Source organism: Rattus norvegicus, chromosome 17 (assembly GCF_036323735.1).
Source record: "Rattus norvegicus strain BN/NHsdMcwi chromosome 17, GRCr8, whole genome shotgun sequence".
In the NCBI taxonomy this organism is placed as follows: domain Eukaryota; kingdom Metazoa; phylum Chordata; class Mammalia; order Rodentia; family Muridae; genus Rattus; species Rattus norvegicus.
In genome coordinates, this window is record NC_086035.1 from 4942546 (window position 1) to 4956515 (window position 13970).

A 13970-nucleotide genomic window follows, 5' to 3' on the forward strand; every position below is an offset into this window, starting at 1 on the left:
GCTAAGAAGATGTTTCTGATGCTTCCGCTCTCAAAGAATACAGGCTTGAATGCATAGTCACTATGTGAGGTGTGTGTGTGTGTGTGTGTGTGTGTGTGTGTGTGTGTGTGTGTGTGTGTAGACCTGCATAGTCACCATACAAGGTCTATAGACTTGCATAGTCACTGCTGTGTGTGTGTGTGTGTGTGTGTGTGTGTAGACCTGCATAGTCAGCGAGTGAGGGAACTCGTGTGTGTCCATGGATTAGTACTGCTTTGGGGTCAGGCTCAGGTTCCAGAAACTGTTGTTTATGACGCCATGTTGCTCTCTCTGGTGATGACACTATAACGAGTTATCTACACATATGGGCACTTCGAGGGGGAAGGAAGAGCCTCCCTGCCCCCTAGAAAACTCTTCAGGATGCTGGCTTCTTGAATTCACAGAAAAGCCCTTCAGCAATCACCTGCGGAGGTGGCCTGCATGGCCACCCAGTATTGGAGAGTAAAGGAGACTGAGAAGAATCCAGAAGTCAGAACTGGGAAGATGAGAAGCGAACAATGGGAGAGGAGCCATCCTCTTACCCGCGCGACCTCCTCCATCCAATGGCCATGGCCTACTGGACTCTGTGGCACAAAGACGCTATAGTTTACTGTAGCAGTGCGAGGGGGTGCCTGTCCACACAGACTGTCCTTGCGGGGTGCTGCTGGATTCTGTATTCGTCTCTTTGAGAATGGATCTCTTCCTACCCTCCTCCTACCTCCCATCCGAAGTCAAATGAAGCCAGCACGTATTAACAATCACCTACTGGTGTTATGGGCACCTTAACTTTATTGGTCCCTTGTCTCAGGCTCTGTGAACCCTGCATTCTCTGCCTTGGGGGTTCTTTGGCAAGGCTGAAATTGGAAGGCTTGATTGGGGAACAACCCCTTTCCAGATTCTCTCATGGAACTCTGGCCAGGTTCGCTCCTCAAGGCTTTTGGTCCGAGGCTGTCAATCATGTGCTTGCTGGTTAACTGGCTGGGGTCCTTCCTCCACTTCCTGCAGATGGGCACACCTCATGTGGCAGCAACTTCATCAAAGGCAGGGGAGGAGAGATTCTGCTAGCAAGACAGAAATAACGTGTCACACACTAGAACTATAGAAACGCCAATGCGTTACACACTGGAAGAACAGAAATGTCAATTACACACGGAAGGGCTCCTTAATGGTAGCCATGGCTCTACATGGCTCTAGTTTTGAAACTAGTATTTAAAAATGGGCTCTGCTACAAACTAGAAGGCCTTGTGTGGATCACCAGTAGGAAGCAGCGAGATCTGTTGTGGGATCAAAGGTTTGCATGTAGCCCCACTGTGTTGGAAGCAAATACATTGCACGATCAGAGCCTGAGACTCAACACTGAATGAGGAACACTGTAATCAAGGGACCAGGAACGACTGATGCTGGACTGTCCTACACTTGACACGGGGACTTAAGCAGGGTTAGTTCAACGTAGAAAAACACTGCTAGTTTTACTTCCGGGTTTGAGTCCAGGTGGGTTTTCGAGATTACATCCCACCCTATGTTCTCAGAGCTTTGAAATGTGGTTTTTTTTTTTTTCTTCTCATTTACGCAAGTGCACCATGAGGGACAGAGAAAGCTGCCTGCATTTAGAAGGTTTGCCGGGGTGGAGAGTCCCTCTTCTATAAAGGTGCAAAATCTGGATCCAAAAGATAACCTACCTAACTCAATAGGCCTAAGGGCAGGCAGGAACACTGAAGCTTGCCTTTCCGTGTGGCTAAGCAAAGTCTCCTCCTGGATGAGAGCAAGGCTTCGACATCAGGGATCATCCACTCAGGTGGGAACACGCTACAGTGTTGAAGGCCTTGTATCTTCAAGGTCACCCATGGGTTCAGTCTGTAACATGCTTGCCACAGAAGCACCAAGATCTGACTCTGGATTCCCAGCACCCACATAAAAAGCGGGGTGCAGTGGCACGTGCCCGTGACCCCAGCACTGGGAGGTGTAGACTTGCTGACCAAATGATAGTCTATCCGAACTGGTTGACCCCAGGTCCAGTGAAAGAGACTGGTCTCAAACTTGAGGTAGGAGGCAAGAGAAAGGGCTTAGCAGCTAAGAGCACTGGCTGCTCTTCCAGAGGACCCAGGTTGGATTCTGGTACCCACATGGCAGGTCACAACTGTCTCTAACTCCAGTTCCAGAGCTTCCGACACCAGGAAAAATGCCAGTGAACATAAGATACAAGTAATTTTTTTTTAAATGAGGCAGAAGGCCAGCCTGGTCTACATAGTGAATTTCAGGACTGCTAGTGTTACATAGTGAGACCGTGTCTCAAAACACAAAGACGAGGTGAAACTGGCCAACGTGCAGAGAATAAGGAACCATGGGGTGCTTAGTGCACTCTGCCCCTCCCCCCTCGAGGCTCATAGGAGGAGATGGAAAGGTAGTAAAGAGCAGAGCGGGGTAACCGAGAGGTCTGCACTTCAGAGGTCTTCAGAGATGTCAGCACGACTGCACGAATGAACTCAACGGCTGGGACTGCATGCAGACACAAGCCTCACACAGGAGGGAGCCAGACAAACTCAGCTTGGATGAGGAGCCACTGAAGCTGATGGCTGCCAGAGAAAGGACAATCACTTTCTTCAGGGAGAGGGGGAGGGGAGGTTGGGAAAAAGGAAAGGTGAAAAGATATGATCCAAGCATTCTATACATGTAAGACTATTAAATAAAATGCCTAATTTTAAAAATGGGAAGTAATAGAGGATAAACAGTAACTCTGACCCCCCCACATACATGCACACACATGCACACACCTAAACACAACATGCACATGCACCTACACACAAATACATGCACATGCATGTCCCCAAACCCTACAAAGAGCTTTTTCCTTTAAGAGGTGTAATCTTAGTCATTGGAGGGAACCACTGCCTCAGCTTAAGACTCTGTGTGAAACAGGGACCTACTATGCTAATTTAAAACTCTGGGAGCTGGGAGTTGGACTAGTTGGTTACACTGCTTGCTGGGCAGACCCAAGAGCCTGAGTCCAATCCCCAACACCCACTGGGCATAAGAAATACGCACCAGGATGTTGACAGCATCTTCAACAGACAGAGCGTGACTACATGTAGACCATTAAACTAGATCCTCACCGTCTCACCCCACACACCAGGGAGCTGCAAAGAGTCTCAATGTCAACACCCAAGACTTTGAAGCACTGTAACCCAAGTCCTTGTAGTCCAAAACTGCACACTGTTCCCCAGTCACCCTGGTGCACCTTATCAATGCCAGACTGCCCTTGATGTGACTGATCTGTGAGTCTGCCCAGTGTCCACACCCACGCAATCTTGTCAGGGGGAAGGACGTCCCATGTGCCATTCACAACCTGTCCCCTTGCACCCTAGTTATGGTTCCTTGAATACACTTGGCCGGAGGGAAGTGGTACCCTCAGGGGGTGTGGCCTAGTTGGAGGAAGTGCATCACTGTAGGGGTGGCTTCCAGACCTTCCTCCTGGCTGCCTGGAAGAGAGTCTTCTCCTGGCTGCTTTCGGATCAGGATGTAGAATTCTCAGCTTCTCCAGCGCCATGTCTGCCTGGATGCTACCTTGTTTCCGCCATGATGCTAATGGACTGAACCTCTGAAACTGTAAGCCAGGCCCCACTAAATACTTTTCATTTGTAAGAGTTGCCTTGTGTCATGGTGTCTGTTCACAGCAACAGGAATCCTAACCAAGACACTAGCGTTCGCTCCACGACATCACACTAGAGTAGCCAACCTGTTCTGTACTTGAACCCGTAGTATTCAATGCTTCACATGCTCCCCATCCCGCCCAGCCCCTCCCCCACCCCCATCTCCACCTAGGTTCCCTACCTTCTGAGCTGCTGGCCAACCAACTTCCATAAGTCACCCTAGACTGACACCAAGCAGTTGGGACTTCTCACCTCAGCTTAGTCCACCTTGGAGCTCTTGTCCAAATCCCTTGATTATGACGTCACATGGCCCACCAACATTCCCTTTCCTAGGGTCACAATAGTGCCTGGTACCACTACTCACTCCAGTCCCTACTCTGTACAGTGCCCTGACTTACCCCTTCTAACCACTGTGCCTGGGCTCACAGTGGTGTACCCCCTCTATCCATGACACCTGTTCTTGTGACCTACCTCCTAGCCTTCTGCTCCCTCGTCTTCTAACAGCCATTTCTGTCCTCTCCATATCTTCTTCCGCCTGTCTCCATAGCCTCCCTTATCCCCTGACACACTAAAGTGTGGACACACACAGTGGCTGCTAGCCTGCCTGCTACCCTATTCACCCCAGTCTTCCCAGCGTACCAAGTTCTCTACACCCCCTGTGCACACCAAAGACAAAGACGTGCCAAGCCTCACCTCACCTGCCCCTACTCATCGTACAAAGCCCCTGCCCCTTCTAGGAAAGTCAGTTCAGAAACGGTGCTGGTCAGTGAACCAGGCCTGCCTCTGCAGAGTAACATGTCCATCGCACCCTAGTCTGTGGCCCCTAACATGCTCTGTTCCTAGACCTAGACCTATGGCACCTTTTTGGCCACCTGACCAGCCACATCCTAGTCATCTAGACCGCCACACTCCCTGCTTGTCCTTGTCCACTCAGGGTACCCCATCATCAACGTACCCTGATTGCCTATCCCGCCATCCTGTTTGTTAGCCTAGTTTTCCCAGGAGCCTCGGTTCCCATCTCACCATATTCAATGCAGTATGCCAACCCAGTTTAACTCACAGTAACCGGCCATGATGGTGAGCCCTGGTCTTCATCTCACCCTGATACACTGCCTGCTGGCCTGCCAGTCCACCCCGCCATCCAATAGTTATCTGCTTTTTCCAGGATCTGATGCATACTGTCCCTTCTACTCAGACAGCTCCATTCCCACTCGCTCAAGTCTATCCCATGTGACCATCCCCCAGCTCGCACAAGTTTTCCCATTCCCGTTCAGCTTGCCTACCAGGGTCTCTACTTCATCCTGGTCTATACAGGATACTTAATTCTCAAGGATTCACAGATCACACAGCCTGCTGGGTTCCCTAAGACTGCAGTTGGCTGGACTGCCATCTGACACGGTCACCCACTCTACCCTATACCAAAACACAGCCCATCCTGTGACCAACCCCAATCCTTCCTTACCTGGCTTTTCAACTGCGTCGCCACCAAAATCAAATGGTATAATCACACGCAAAAGAACGCTTGAAATTCTAACTGTATATATCCTGAATTTATGACAGCTTGGCGATTTTAGTCTGTCCCTCTGATTGAAGATACTGCAAGATGACTCAAACACAAAAGTCGGTCATTGGGCATTCACAAAGAAAGTCCATCTTGTAGCTAATTTGGTGAGAGGGGAAAACGGTCCTGAAGATATGTTGGAAGACAGCATTCCTGTCGAGGCCAAGTAAACGACAGCAAACATTTCAAGGAAGATCCCAGGTCAGAGTTTTTAGGCAGGAGAATGACGTAGGTTCAGTTCAAGAGCTGAAGAGGACTGAGGTGAGGCCCCAGACACAGAGGGGGCAAACAGGTAAGTTCCCTGTAGAAATGAGGAAAGCAGGGTGGGGGGATGGAGGGGCCTGGTAGGGGTGAAGTGGGGTAGGATGGGATGGGGGCGGGGACTGAGGGCTCACCCTCCTCCCTCCGCCCTCACAATCACTCTATGACTCTCCCCACAGCTCTGTGATGCAGACCTGCCCACTTACAGCGAGGCCCACACAGCCTCAGATCTCAGCTGCCTTAGGCAGCCCCTGAGATTCACACTATGAAGAAGATTCTCTCCATTTTCAATAGCACCATTCTGACTAGTGCTACGGAATCATGGTTGAGCTTTGGGTCCGTCTTCATGAACTTTTACCCCAAGTGCATCTTTCTGGGTGCACTAGGGCTGCTGTTTTTGTACCTAAGGTACCGGATACAGAAATTCTACTTACCCAAACAGACCAGTCAAGGAATCAGAAAGGTAAGGTGGCGTGGGGACTTCCTGGGGCCACTCTTCTTCATTGGTAGTTGCGGTTTCTCCGTTCACATCACCACCGAGTGAGCTTGGTTGTCTGAGCACAGTACCTGAGCTAGAATTCTGTGAGAGGAGGGAGGACTGTGCACTTACAGCATGAAGCCTGGGATGGAAGGAATTAGTTTCATCTGGACCTATAGCCTCCCTCCCTGGGTGTCCATGTCTGGTGCTAAGTACCCATCCCTGGTCTCGTGGGCTTGGTTCCAGGTGTCAGGCTTTCTGAAGGAGAACTATGTCTGCTGACACTGGGTTCCAGGATCCAGTCCTGACTCATATGTTCCTTCTGCTCCCTTCACTTGGCCTTCCAACTCTCTGGCTGCAGGAGAGGCGCTGACCACTGGAGCCTCTGACCAGAACCTGGAGCCTGAGCTTTGTCCCCGGACAAAGCGTGTCAGGGGGAGCACTAGCACAGCGCTGGCCCCAGAGTCCATGCTGTTCAGTACAGGGAGTCGTATTGTAGTCGTTCCCAACCTCGAAACAAGCTTGCAGATAAAAATCCTCCTTTGGTTTCTCAAAGAAGGAAAAACTGAAAATATTCTATTACCTTTGAAAGTAAATAATAAAGATAGGGATTAAACACGTTTGATCAGAAATTACAGCGTTCTTGGTTAATGGGAGCTGGGGTGGGGGAGTTGGGGGGAGTGTTGTCCTAGGGAAAACAACAGGAAAAAAATCATTTTTTCTTTTTGTTCGCAGCAACAGGGCAGAGCTAAGAAGGAAAAGAGAACGTCGTTTAACGGTAGGCTCTGGCTCAGGGGTCTTATCACCCCACTTTCTTTCTTCCTGTCATTTCCCTGAGCGTCCAGGTCCATGATCCGAGGCTATCCCATCATCAGGCACAAACCCTTCCCTGACAATAGAACCCTCAGAGAAGACTGAGGAGCAGCCCCGAGTCCCTCTTCAGCTCACCGTAGGCGTGAAGTACTGATGCCTGACCTGGGCAGGAGGCGCTGCCCGGGCGGTGAGCGAGGCAGGTATCTAGGGAGGACTAGGCTTGTGTTGGAGCCACAGCTCCTGCCTCTTTGCATCACATACTTCACGCCTGGATGCTCAGGCACCTCTGAGGAAGCCAAGCTCGTGAGCTTCTGGGCTATCCATAGCAAGGTGAAGCTCAGGATGGACCACAGGTGAGCGGGCGTTGCTGGCGGGCGTTGCTGGCCCAGTTGCTGATGACGTCGCCACGTCTCCTGTTTCTCGATTTCAGACTGCGGTAGCTCAGGTGTTTCCCTAAGAGGAAGTGTGACGCCCACATCTCTGTCTTTCATTCCATACAACCTATACCCCCCCCCCCACCTTCCAGAATTCAGAAACTTACACGGAGAAGCGCGGGAGTGGAGGAAGCTGCAGTCTGTTGTGCAAAGGTGACTCTTTCTCCTTCCCCTACGGCCAGTCCTCCCCCCCAGCCTCAAGGACTTAGCATAGCCTACTCTTGTCACAGGAGGGACAGCCAAAGGAGCAAAGGAGTGAGGGTATAAACTGGGGGTATGCAGAGAGGCTTCAGCCTCCCTGGTGGCCAAGGACGACAGAGCAAAAGGAATAGGCACACAGGCTTTGGGTATCCACACCCCAGATGGGCCCGTAGGCCCTCTCTTTTGCATGCTGGTTGTCCTAGTTTTGAACCTCTCTGTGTGGTGGAACCCCACAACCATAAGTGACTTTAAGGAGAAAAGGTTTAACTTCAGCCAACAAATCCAGACCATGGTCAGTTGTTGAGGGAAGACAAGGCAGGAATTCAAAGGCAGGCCTGATGGCTACTCTACACATCGTTGCCTCTAACCAAAGATGTGAGCAACCTGTTTTGTAGCCAAGAATTCTGGGGAGTACTGCTTGCTAGCCTGAGCGGAGGCAGTCAGCTAGTTTCCTGGTCCACAGCAGCACCATCTATCTAGGGATGGCCTAGGCCTTCAAACAGCCAAGACAACCTTCCATAGACTCGACTGCAGGCCCGTCTTTTTCTAGGCAATCCCTCCACGGAGGCTCTCCTCTCAGGTGTAGCTAGGTTATGTCAGGTTGACAGGCAAAGCTAACTGGAACACAGGTCCTGACGACAGATCTGAACTCTGCCTGTTCTTCAGCCCCCGTGGACAACTCTACGACCCCTCCTACTTCCGGCAAGTGCTTTGTCCGAATCCCAGCTGTGACGTGTGTGACGGAGCATCGGTGAAGGTCAAGCGGCTGCTCTCGTGGGCCAGCCTTGAAGACTGTTCTGCCTCCGTGTCCAGCATGGCTTCCACAGCTTCCGTGACTGAGACCTCATTCACTCCCTCCTCTTCCCTCTCCCCGAGCCTTTCAGGATATCAGACCTCATCTTTTTCATTCGCACCTTCTCCCCCTCCTCCCTCCGTCCTCTCAACTAACGAGCTCGCCTCCTGGGAAGACATTCTTTTGTGCACGCCACAGGTCGACTCTCTGCCGCCAGAGCCCGCTTTCGCAGGCGCTGGCTTCCCACTGGATCACATCCTACCTTACCCGCTTTCCCATTCTCCTTCGGTGGCACAACCTGCCACTCAGCAAACAGGAGGGCTTTTAAGACTGGAAGAAACCATTCAGTCCTTGGCTGGCAGCCATGGTGACCTGTTTCTCGATGCAACGACAAGCCATGCCTTCCTAGAGTCCTCCCAACAGTCAGGTGGTATTTACAACTCTTCCCCACCCCAGTCAAAATGCTCAGTTAGCCAAGAGATCCCCAACCACCACCACTCTCCTGAAGATTTTGGCGGGAGACAAGCCTCACCCCACTTCCCAGTGCCTGAAGACCTCCTGAAAATACTTGAGAGACAAGAGGAAAGTCAGGCTGACGTTCTCGTGTCGAAGGACAGGGAAGGAGAAGCAGAACCTTTCCAAAAGGCACTTGCAGTTTGGGAGAAAAGGTCACAGCCATCTGCTGAACTACAGAACTCAGAAGACTCCTTTCCTCTAGGGGGCAGCAGAGCCATACTCAGGGAGCTGAATGCCCTGCAGGGGCTTGCTCAAGTGCAGACCGCTGAAGGCCAGTTAGAGGCCACGCCCTCACAGCACTTCTGGGGCCTGCCTTATCTCCACAGTGAGTCCATGAGCTGTATCACCACAGTATCCTCACACTGCTCCTCCATGTGCATCTGGTTCAATAGAGCTACCGACTCCCCAGCCCTGGCTCCCCCCGCACCTCTGTCCTTGCCGGATAGACACACACAGACCTTGACTCAAACTCAGTCCGGAAGCATCCATCTTGCCACGGCCCAGTCGCAGCTTCAGCCAATGCCAATGCTGTCACCTTCCTCTCAGTCTCAGGTTAGGGTTTGCGGTATGTATTTTCGTAGCTCCCAGGAGATGAAAACACTACTGCAACCTGAAATCCCCTACCTAGAGTACAACATGATGGCAAGAGAACAGGAAAGAGCGTGGGCGTTACCCTCTGTGGTCCAGAAATCTCAGGAAAAAGTTTGTCTCCTTCCTGCCAAGCCCTCCTTGGCCATACAAGCCTTTAAGATCCAAACTCCCAGATCTGTTCCTCCTAGAGACTTCCCCCTGACTGATGGATTCCAGAAGAAGTTTGAGCAACACCTTCGAAAGAGGTTCATCCTACAGCGCTGGGGCCTGCCTCAGGGCATCTATAAGTCTCAGCTGTGGGTGAATCCTGACCCTCCAGAATCATCTTGGAGCAGCCATGGGCGCTCTGGCTTGAAGCACGAAGATCACAAAGAGCCGCCCAAGCCACCTGTGTTAAACCAAGCTGGAAGCCCCCAAGAGAGGTGCTCAGGGTCTGTCTCTACAGAGAGAAAACCAGTCAAGGTGCAAGAACAGACTGTAGAGATTATTCAAAAATATCTCTGCAGTAACTCCAAGAGTGCTCTAGACAATGGCCTGCCATCATCTGACCAGGAGATGAACCTACAGGGTCGCTCAAGTAGTCTGTCAGACAAGCCTTCGGAAACCTCACAGGTGAGCCAATTCCGGAAAAAATTTGAAGCTGCCCCACAAGAACATCTGAGAGGCCATATCGATGGAACCAACGAGGATCAGGTCCCTGTCACTGTGCCCAAATTAGGGCATCGTCCTCTCCATTTTAACTCATGTGTAGGCAAGAAAGAAATCGGGGCTGAGACACAGCCACCACCCGAGAACAAGGATGAGCATACCAAGAGCACACAGAGAATTGCAATGTCTGCTGTGCAGCAGACAGCTGTTGTCCTTGACACCACCAGCCTGGAGGTGTCAGAGGGCAAAAGACACAGCCCAAAGGTGCCCAAAATGTTGGTTGAGGCTGGCCCTGTGCCACTGGGTAAGAGCCTGAGTTCTAGCAAAATAATCCAGGGGCCTCAGGGATCAAAGATGGATGACAAAAACATATTTGTATCCAACAAGGTAAGCAACCTAGTCAGAGAGCAGCTCAGTGGCCTTCATCCACAACCTATCAAGATGTTGAGTACCAGCCAGAGCGAGCATTCGGAAGAGGCAGATGGGAGCACATCAACAACACAAAGTAGTATCCTGTTCTTTGGAAGGGTCCCGGAAGAAAGATCAGGTCCCCAGGAAAGCCAGGCATCTGACTTCATTTATCAGGTGTTCAGGAAAGAGAAATTTAAATCAGAAGGCAGTCAGCCCATCCTAGCTCCAGAGCCCCCAAAAGACGAGCTTCCTGTCTTAGATATATTCACTTACAAAACTTTACCCGTTCATGACCAGAGCCCTTCCAGTGCTCCCATGAACGCTGCTCAGGTGGAGCAGCAGGAGCCCTGGGTGCCTCCTCACGCCTTAGGCAAGGGCCTGAACAAGGACACCCCTCTGTCTGCCAAGAGGTTGAGCCCTGCTCCACGGAAAACAGAAGAGCTTGGTGCAGGGGGTGCAGGGCCCGAGACATTACAACCCGATGGGAAGGACAGCCCGACCCAGGGGAATTCTGGGAGAAGGCCTATCCCATCCCTGCCAGGGAAGGCTCTGTCTCCTCCTGAGCATCAGTTCAGGAAGCACGTCAAACACTTTTTCCAGTGGCTTTCTCCTGACAAAAAATGCAAAGGACAGGAAGCACTCCTGAAAAGGGATGCTTCCCCATCGTTGTCGGTACCAGCGAATGACCCGGAACTAAAGGTGAAAGCTACTTCCCCTGGGAACACTGTAGCTCAGAAAGTCACGAGAGACTTTGGTAAGGTCCCCAAGGAGCAACTGGGGCAGAGGCATGGTGCGTCAGATACCTTGCGCCCCCGTGTGGCCTCATCTCCTCCCACCAAGCCTGTGAAAACTAAGCCGAAGAAAGAGTACTGGGTCCCGACAGCCCAGGGACGCCAGTTCCAACACCCAGCCCCCTTCTCTAAATTGCCAAGTCAGGCCACTGCTTTTGTTGGTCAAAAGAGAGGCGTGGCAGAAAGGGCCAGACAGCCCCAGAAATGCGAGGCTTTACAGCCTCGCCCACCTGGGTCCCACAGAGAGTCAGAGCTGCGCCCAAATCTCCTGTTGAGTCGAGCTGGGAAGGTTCCCCGGGGGACACCCCCCTTTGCTGTAGGAACTATGTTGGCAGACATGTCCCGGTTATGTGAACAGAAAATTCTGGCTCAGAATTTCAGTGGAAAAGATTTCGTTCCCCAGAAATAATCCACCTCTTAACAGTACTCAGTACCCTCAATAAATGTTTTAATGAAGTAATGTCTTTATGTGTGTGTGTGGGGGGGGGCATGGATTTTAAGTGACACGGGGCTTGTGTTTAGGGAAAGGGCTAGGTTAATTCAGCTCTCAACAAGTTCTGTGTGCTTCTGAGAGGCGACCTTGGCTCTTGTGTTGTGACTTGAGAACCTTTGGTCCTCCTTACACATAGCCCGCACCTCCTCCTCCTCACCAGCTTTCACATCCTTGAGATCGAAGGCCTCTTTACCATAAAATGTTTCAGAAATGCTTTCTGTCAGAGTGGTTTTGACAATTGTCAGTAAGCATGACTGTGTGGGAAAGATCTGCAACGGTAACGCCTTGTGCCCAGCTGCTGCTGGGTGCTTGCTAACAGCTTTCAGAACCCATGCCATTTTGTCCTTGCCACTGGAAAACCACCCCAGAGAAATATTTCCCTTCCCTAATCATTTTCTTCAGCCTGTCTCCGTTTGTACTGCTAGGATGAACCTCCATAACCCAAAGCCACTTGAGAGGTTTATTTGACTTACACAGCCCAAGTTAAGGTCCACTGTGGGAAGCGAGGTCAGGAACTCAGGAGGTGCTGCCGCTGCTCTCTGGCTTACTCTTCACGGCTTGTTCAGCCTACTTTCCTATACAACCCAGGACCACCTGCCCAGTCCCCTCCATCAGTTGACGGAGGGACTTCACCCTTTATCAATCACTAGAAAAAATGTCCTGCAGGCTTGCCTGCCACCCAATCTTAAAACGAGGCATTTTCATAACCAAAGTGGTCAGCTGGCTCTCAGGAGAGAGAGCTAAGATCTGGACTCAATGCTGTGCTGGAGGAGCAAGGCCCTGACCTGGTCCCCTTCCAGACAGAGGCTACTCATCTAGTAGGCAGGACATGCCTCAAGCCCACCCATCTAGACAAATAACACCCTTGGTGACCATACCTTCAGAGTATTCTTAAGAACAGTGAGAAGGTGGGAGCTGTGGGTGCGGCAAAGGGCTTACCCAGAAGAAGGGCCAGGAAGGCTTCTGTGAGAGCTCAGGCTGGGCTAGCCTTAGAATATGGACTTAAGAGGCTGCTGGGCCAGTGGGGAAGGATCCAGGAGAGGACAGCAAGTCTATTTACCAGCCTCCAAGGCCAATGTGGCCCCTTACTGTCCCCAGTATGGTTGCCTCCTTGTCTGGGGCCCTTCCATTTCTCCATCAGCCTCCTCAAGTATTGCTTGCTCCTCCTACCTGCAGTTTCTGCACACCCACGAGCCTTGGAGTCACTCTATGTCAAGGGCAACATTTTGATGGTTTGTCCTGTCACAAGACATGGATTCTGAGGAAGGGCGGGCCTTCGTCCATCTTACCTCACCGTCCCTCCTGCCTGGTCTAATTTCATTTTTTCTGTTTGCACCTCTTCAGATTTTCTGCTTTCAATTAGCCATTGTAGACATTCTACCATCTTGAAGAGCAGGGCATTGTACTGTCTGGTTTTATGTGTCCAACTTGACAGGAGCTGCTTTCTTTTTTTTTTTTTTTTTCTTTTTTTTTTTTCTTTTTTTCGGAGCTGGGGACCGAACCCAGGGTCTTGTGCTTGCTAAGCAAGCGCTCTACCGCTGAGCTAAATCCCCAACCCCTAGGAGCTGCTTTCTTATAGAACCCAGGAGGGCCCATTGTGGGTGGTGCCATCGCTGGGCTGGTGGTCTTGGGTTCTGTAAGAGAGCAAGCTGAGCAAGCCAAGGGGGAGCAAGCCAGTAATCAGCATCCCTCCATGGCCTCTACATCAGCTCCTGCCCTGTGTGAGTTCCTGTCCTGACTTCCTTTGGTGATGAACAGCTATGTGGAAGTGTAAGTTGAATAAACCCTTTCCTCTCCAGCTTGTTTCTTGTTTGGTCATGAAGTTCATTCAGGAAGAGAAACTGGCTAAGACAGTCATCCTGATGCCTGCAGTCTTCCAGCTCAGTCCACCCAATCTACTGCATTTCTCAAACAGTGCTAGTCAGTTACTACTGGACCGAGCAGCCCAAGGTATTTCCTAGACTGCCAGCGAGTCACGCTTCTCTACTTGCCACAGGAGACCGCTAAGTGGCATGTCAGTCCACCTCATGCTCCAATGTAGCCATAGATCATTCAGCTTGACGGAGTCACTCCTCTTCACTATGCAGCCTGCCCTGTTTCCCAGTCTACCCTGGTCCCCCAGTCCTCCGTGTATCCTACCTGATCCACCCCACCCAATGTCCTCCCCTCCATTTTAACTCTACAGAGCACTTCACTCCTCACAGCTGCGTCTTTCCTCAGCTTACCAGGAATCTAACAGTCTCCACACGCTGCTCACAGGATTTGGTTCTAGATTCCCTTCCTAGATTCCACCTTTGTCGTAAAGGGTCTTCTG

At 51.2% G+C, this 13970-nt stretch overlaps 1 protein-coding gene and 1 long non-coding RNA gene across 6 annotated transcripts; one reads left to right on the forward strand and one right to left on the reverse strand.

Moving 5' to 3' along the window:
• Window positions 1-769: 769 nt before the first annotated feature.
• LOC102547829 (uncharacterized) lies at window positions 770-8217 on the reverse strand. Of its 5 annotated transcripts, none has more exons than XR_360700.5 (4): window positions 7320-8081; window positions 5922-7231; window positions 5128-5527; window positions 770-1076 (listed from the first exon to the last, which is right to left on the reverse strand). It is a non-coding gene; the product is annotated as an uncharacterized LOC102547829 (long non-coding RNA). The 5 variants fall into 5 exon arrangements; XR_005495451.2 differs by adding an exon at window positions 3061-3152 and having other exon boundaries at window positions 5128-7231; XR_005495449.2 differs by having other exon boundaries at window positions 5128-7231; window positions 7320-8217.
• Spata31d1 (SPATA31 subfamily D member 1) lies at window positions 5730-11616 on the forward strand. Its single transcript, NM_001134606.1, has 4 exons — window positions 5730-5950; window positions 6701-6743; window positions 7305-7365; window positions 8080-11616. Exons 1-4 carry the CDS (start codon window positions 5753-5755, stop codon window positions 11570-11572), a joined length of 3795 nt encoding a protein of 1264 aa, NP_001128078.1. The 5' UTR covers window positions 5730-5752; the 3' UTR covers window positions 11573-11616.
• Window positions 11617-13970: the final 2354 nt, after the last annotated feature.

Excerpts from the sequence above, each read along its gene's own strand:
- Spata31d1 (NM_001134606.1), top strand. The coding sequence starts at position 5,753 with ATGAAGAAGATTCTCTCCATTTTCAATAGCACCATTCTGACTAGTGCT. Across the intron at positions 6,744-7,304 it reads AAAGAGAACGTCGTTTAACG|AATTCAGAAACTTACACGGA; the intron begins GTAGGCTCTGGC and ends CCCACCTTCCAG. Across the intron at positions 7,366-8,079 it reads CTGCAGTCTGTTGTGCAAAG|CCCCCGTGGACAACTCTACG; the intron begins GTGACTCTTTCT and ends CCTGTTCTTCAG.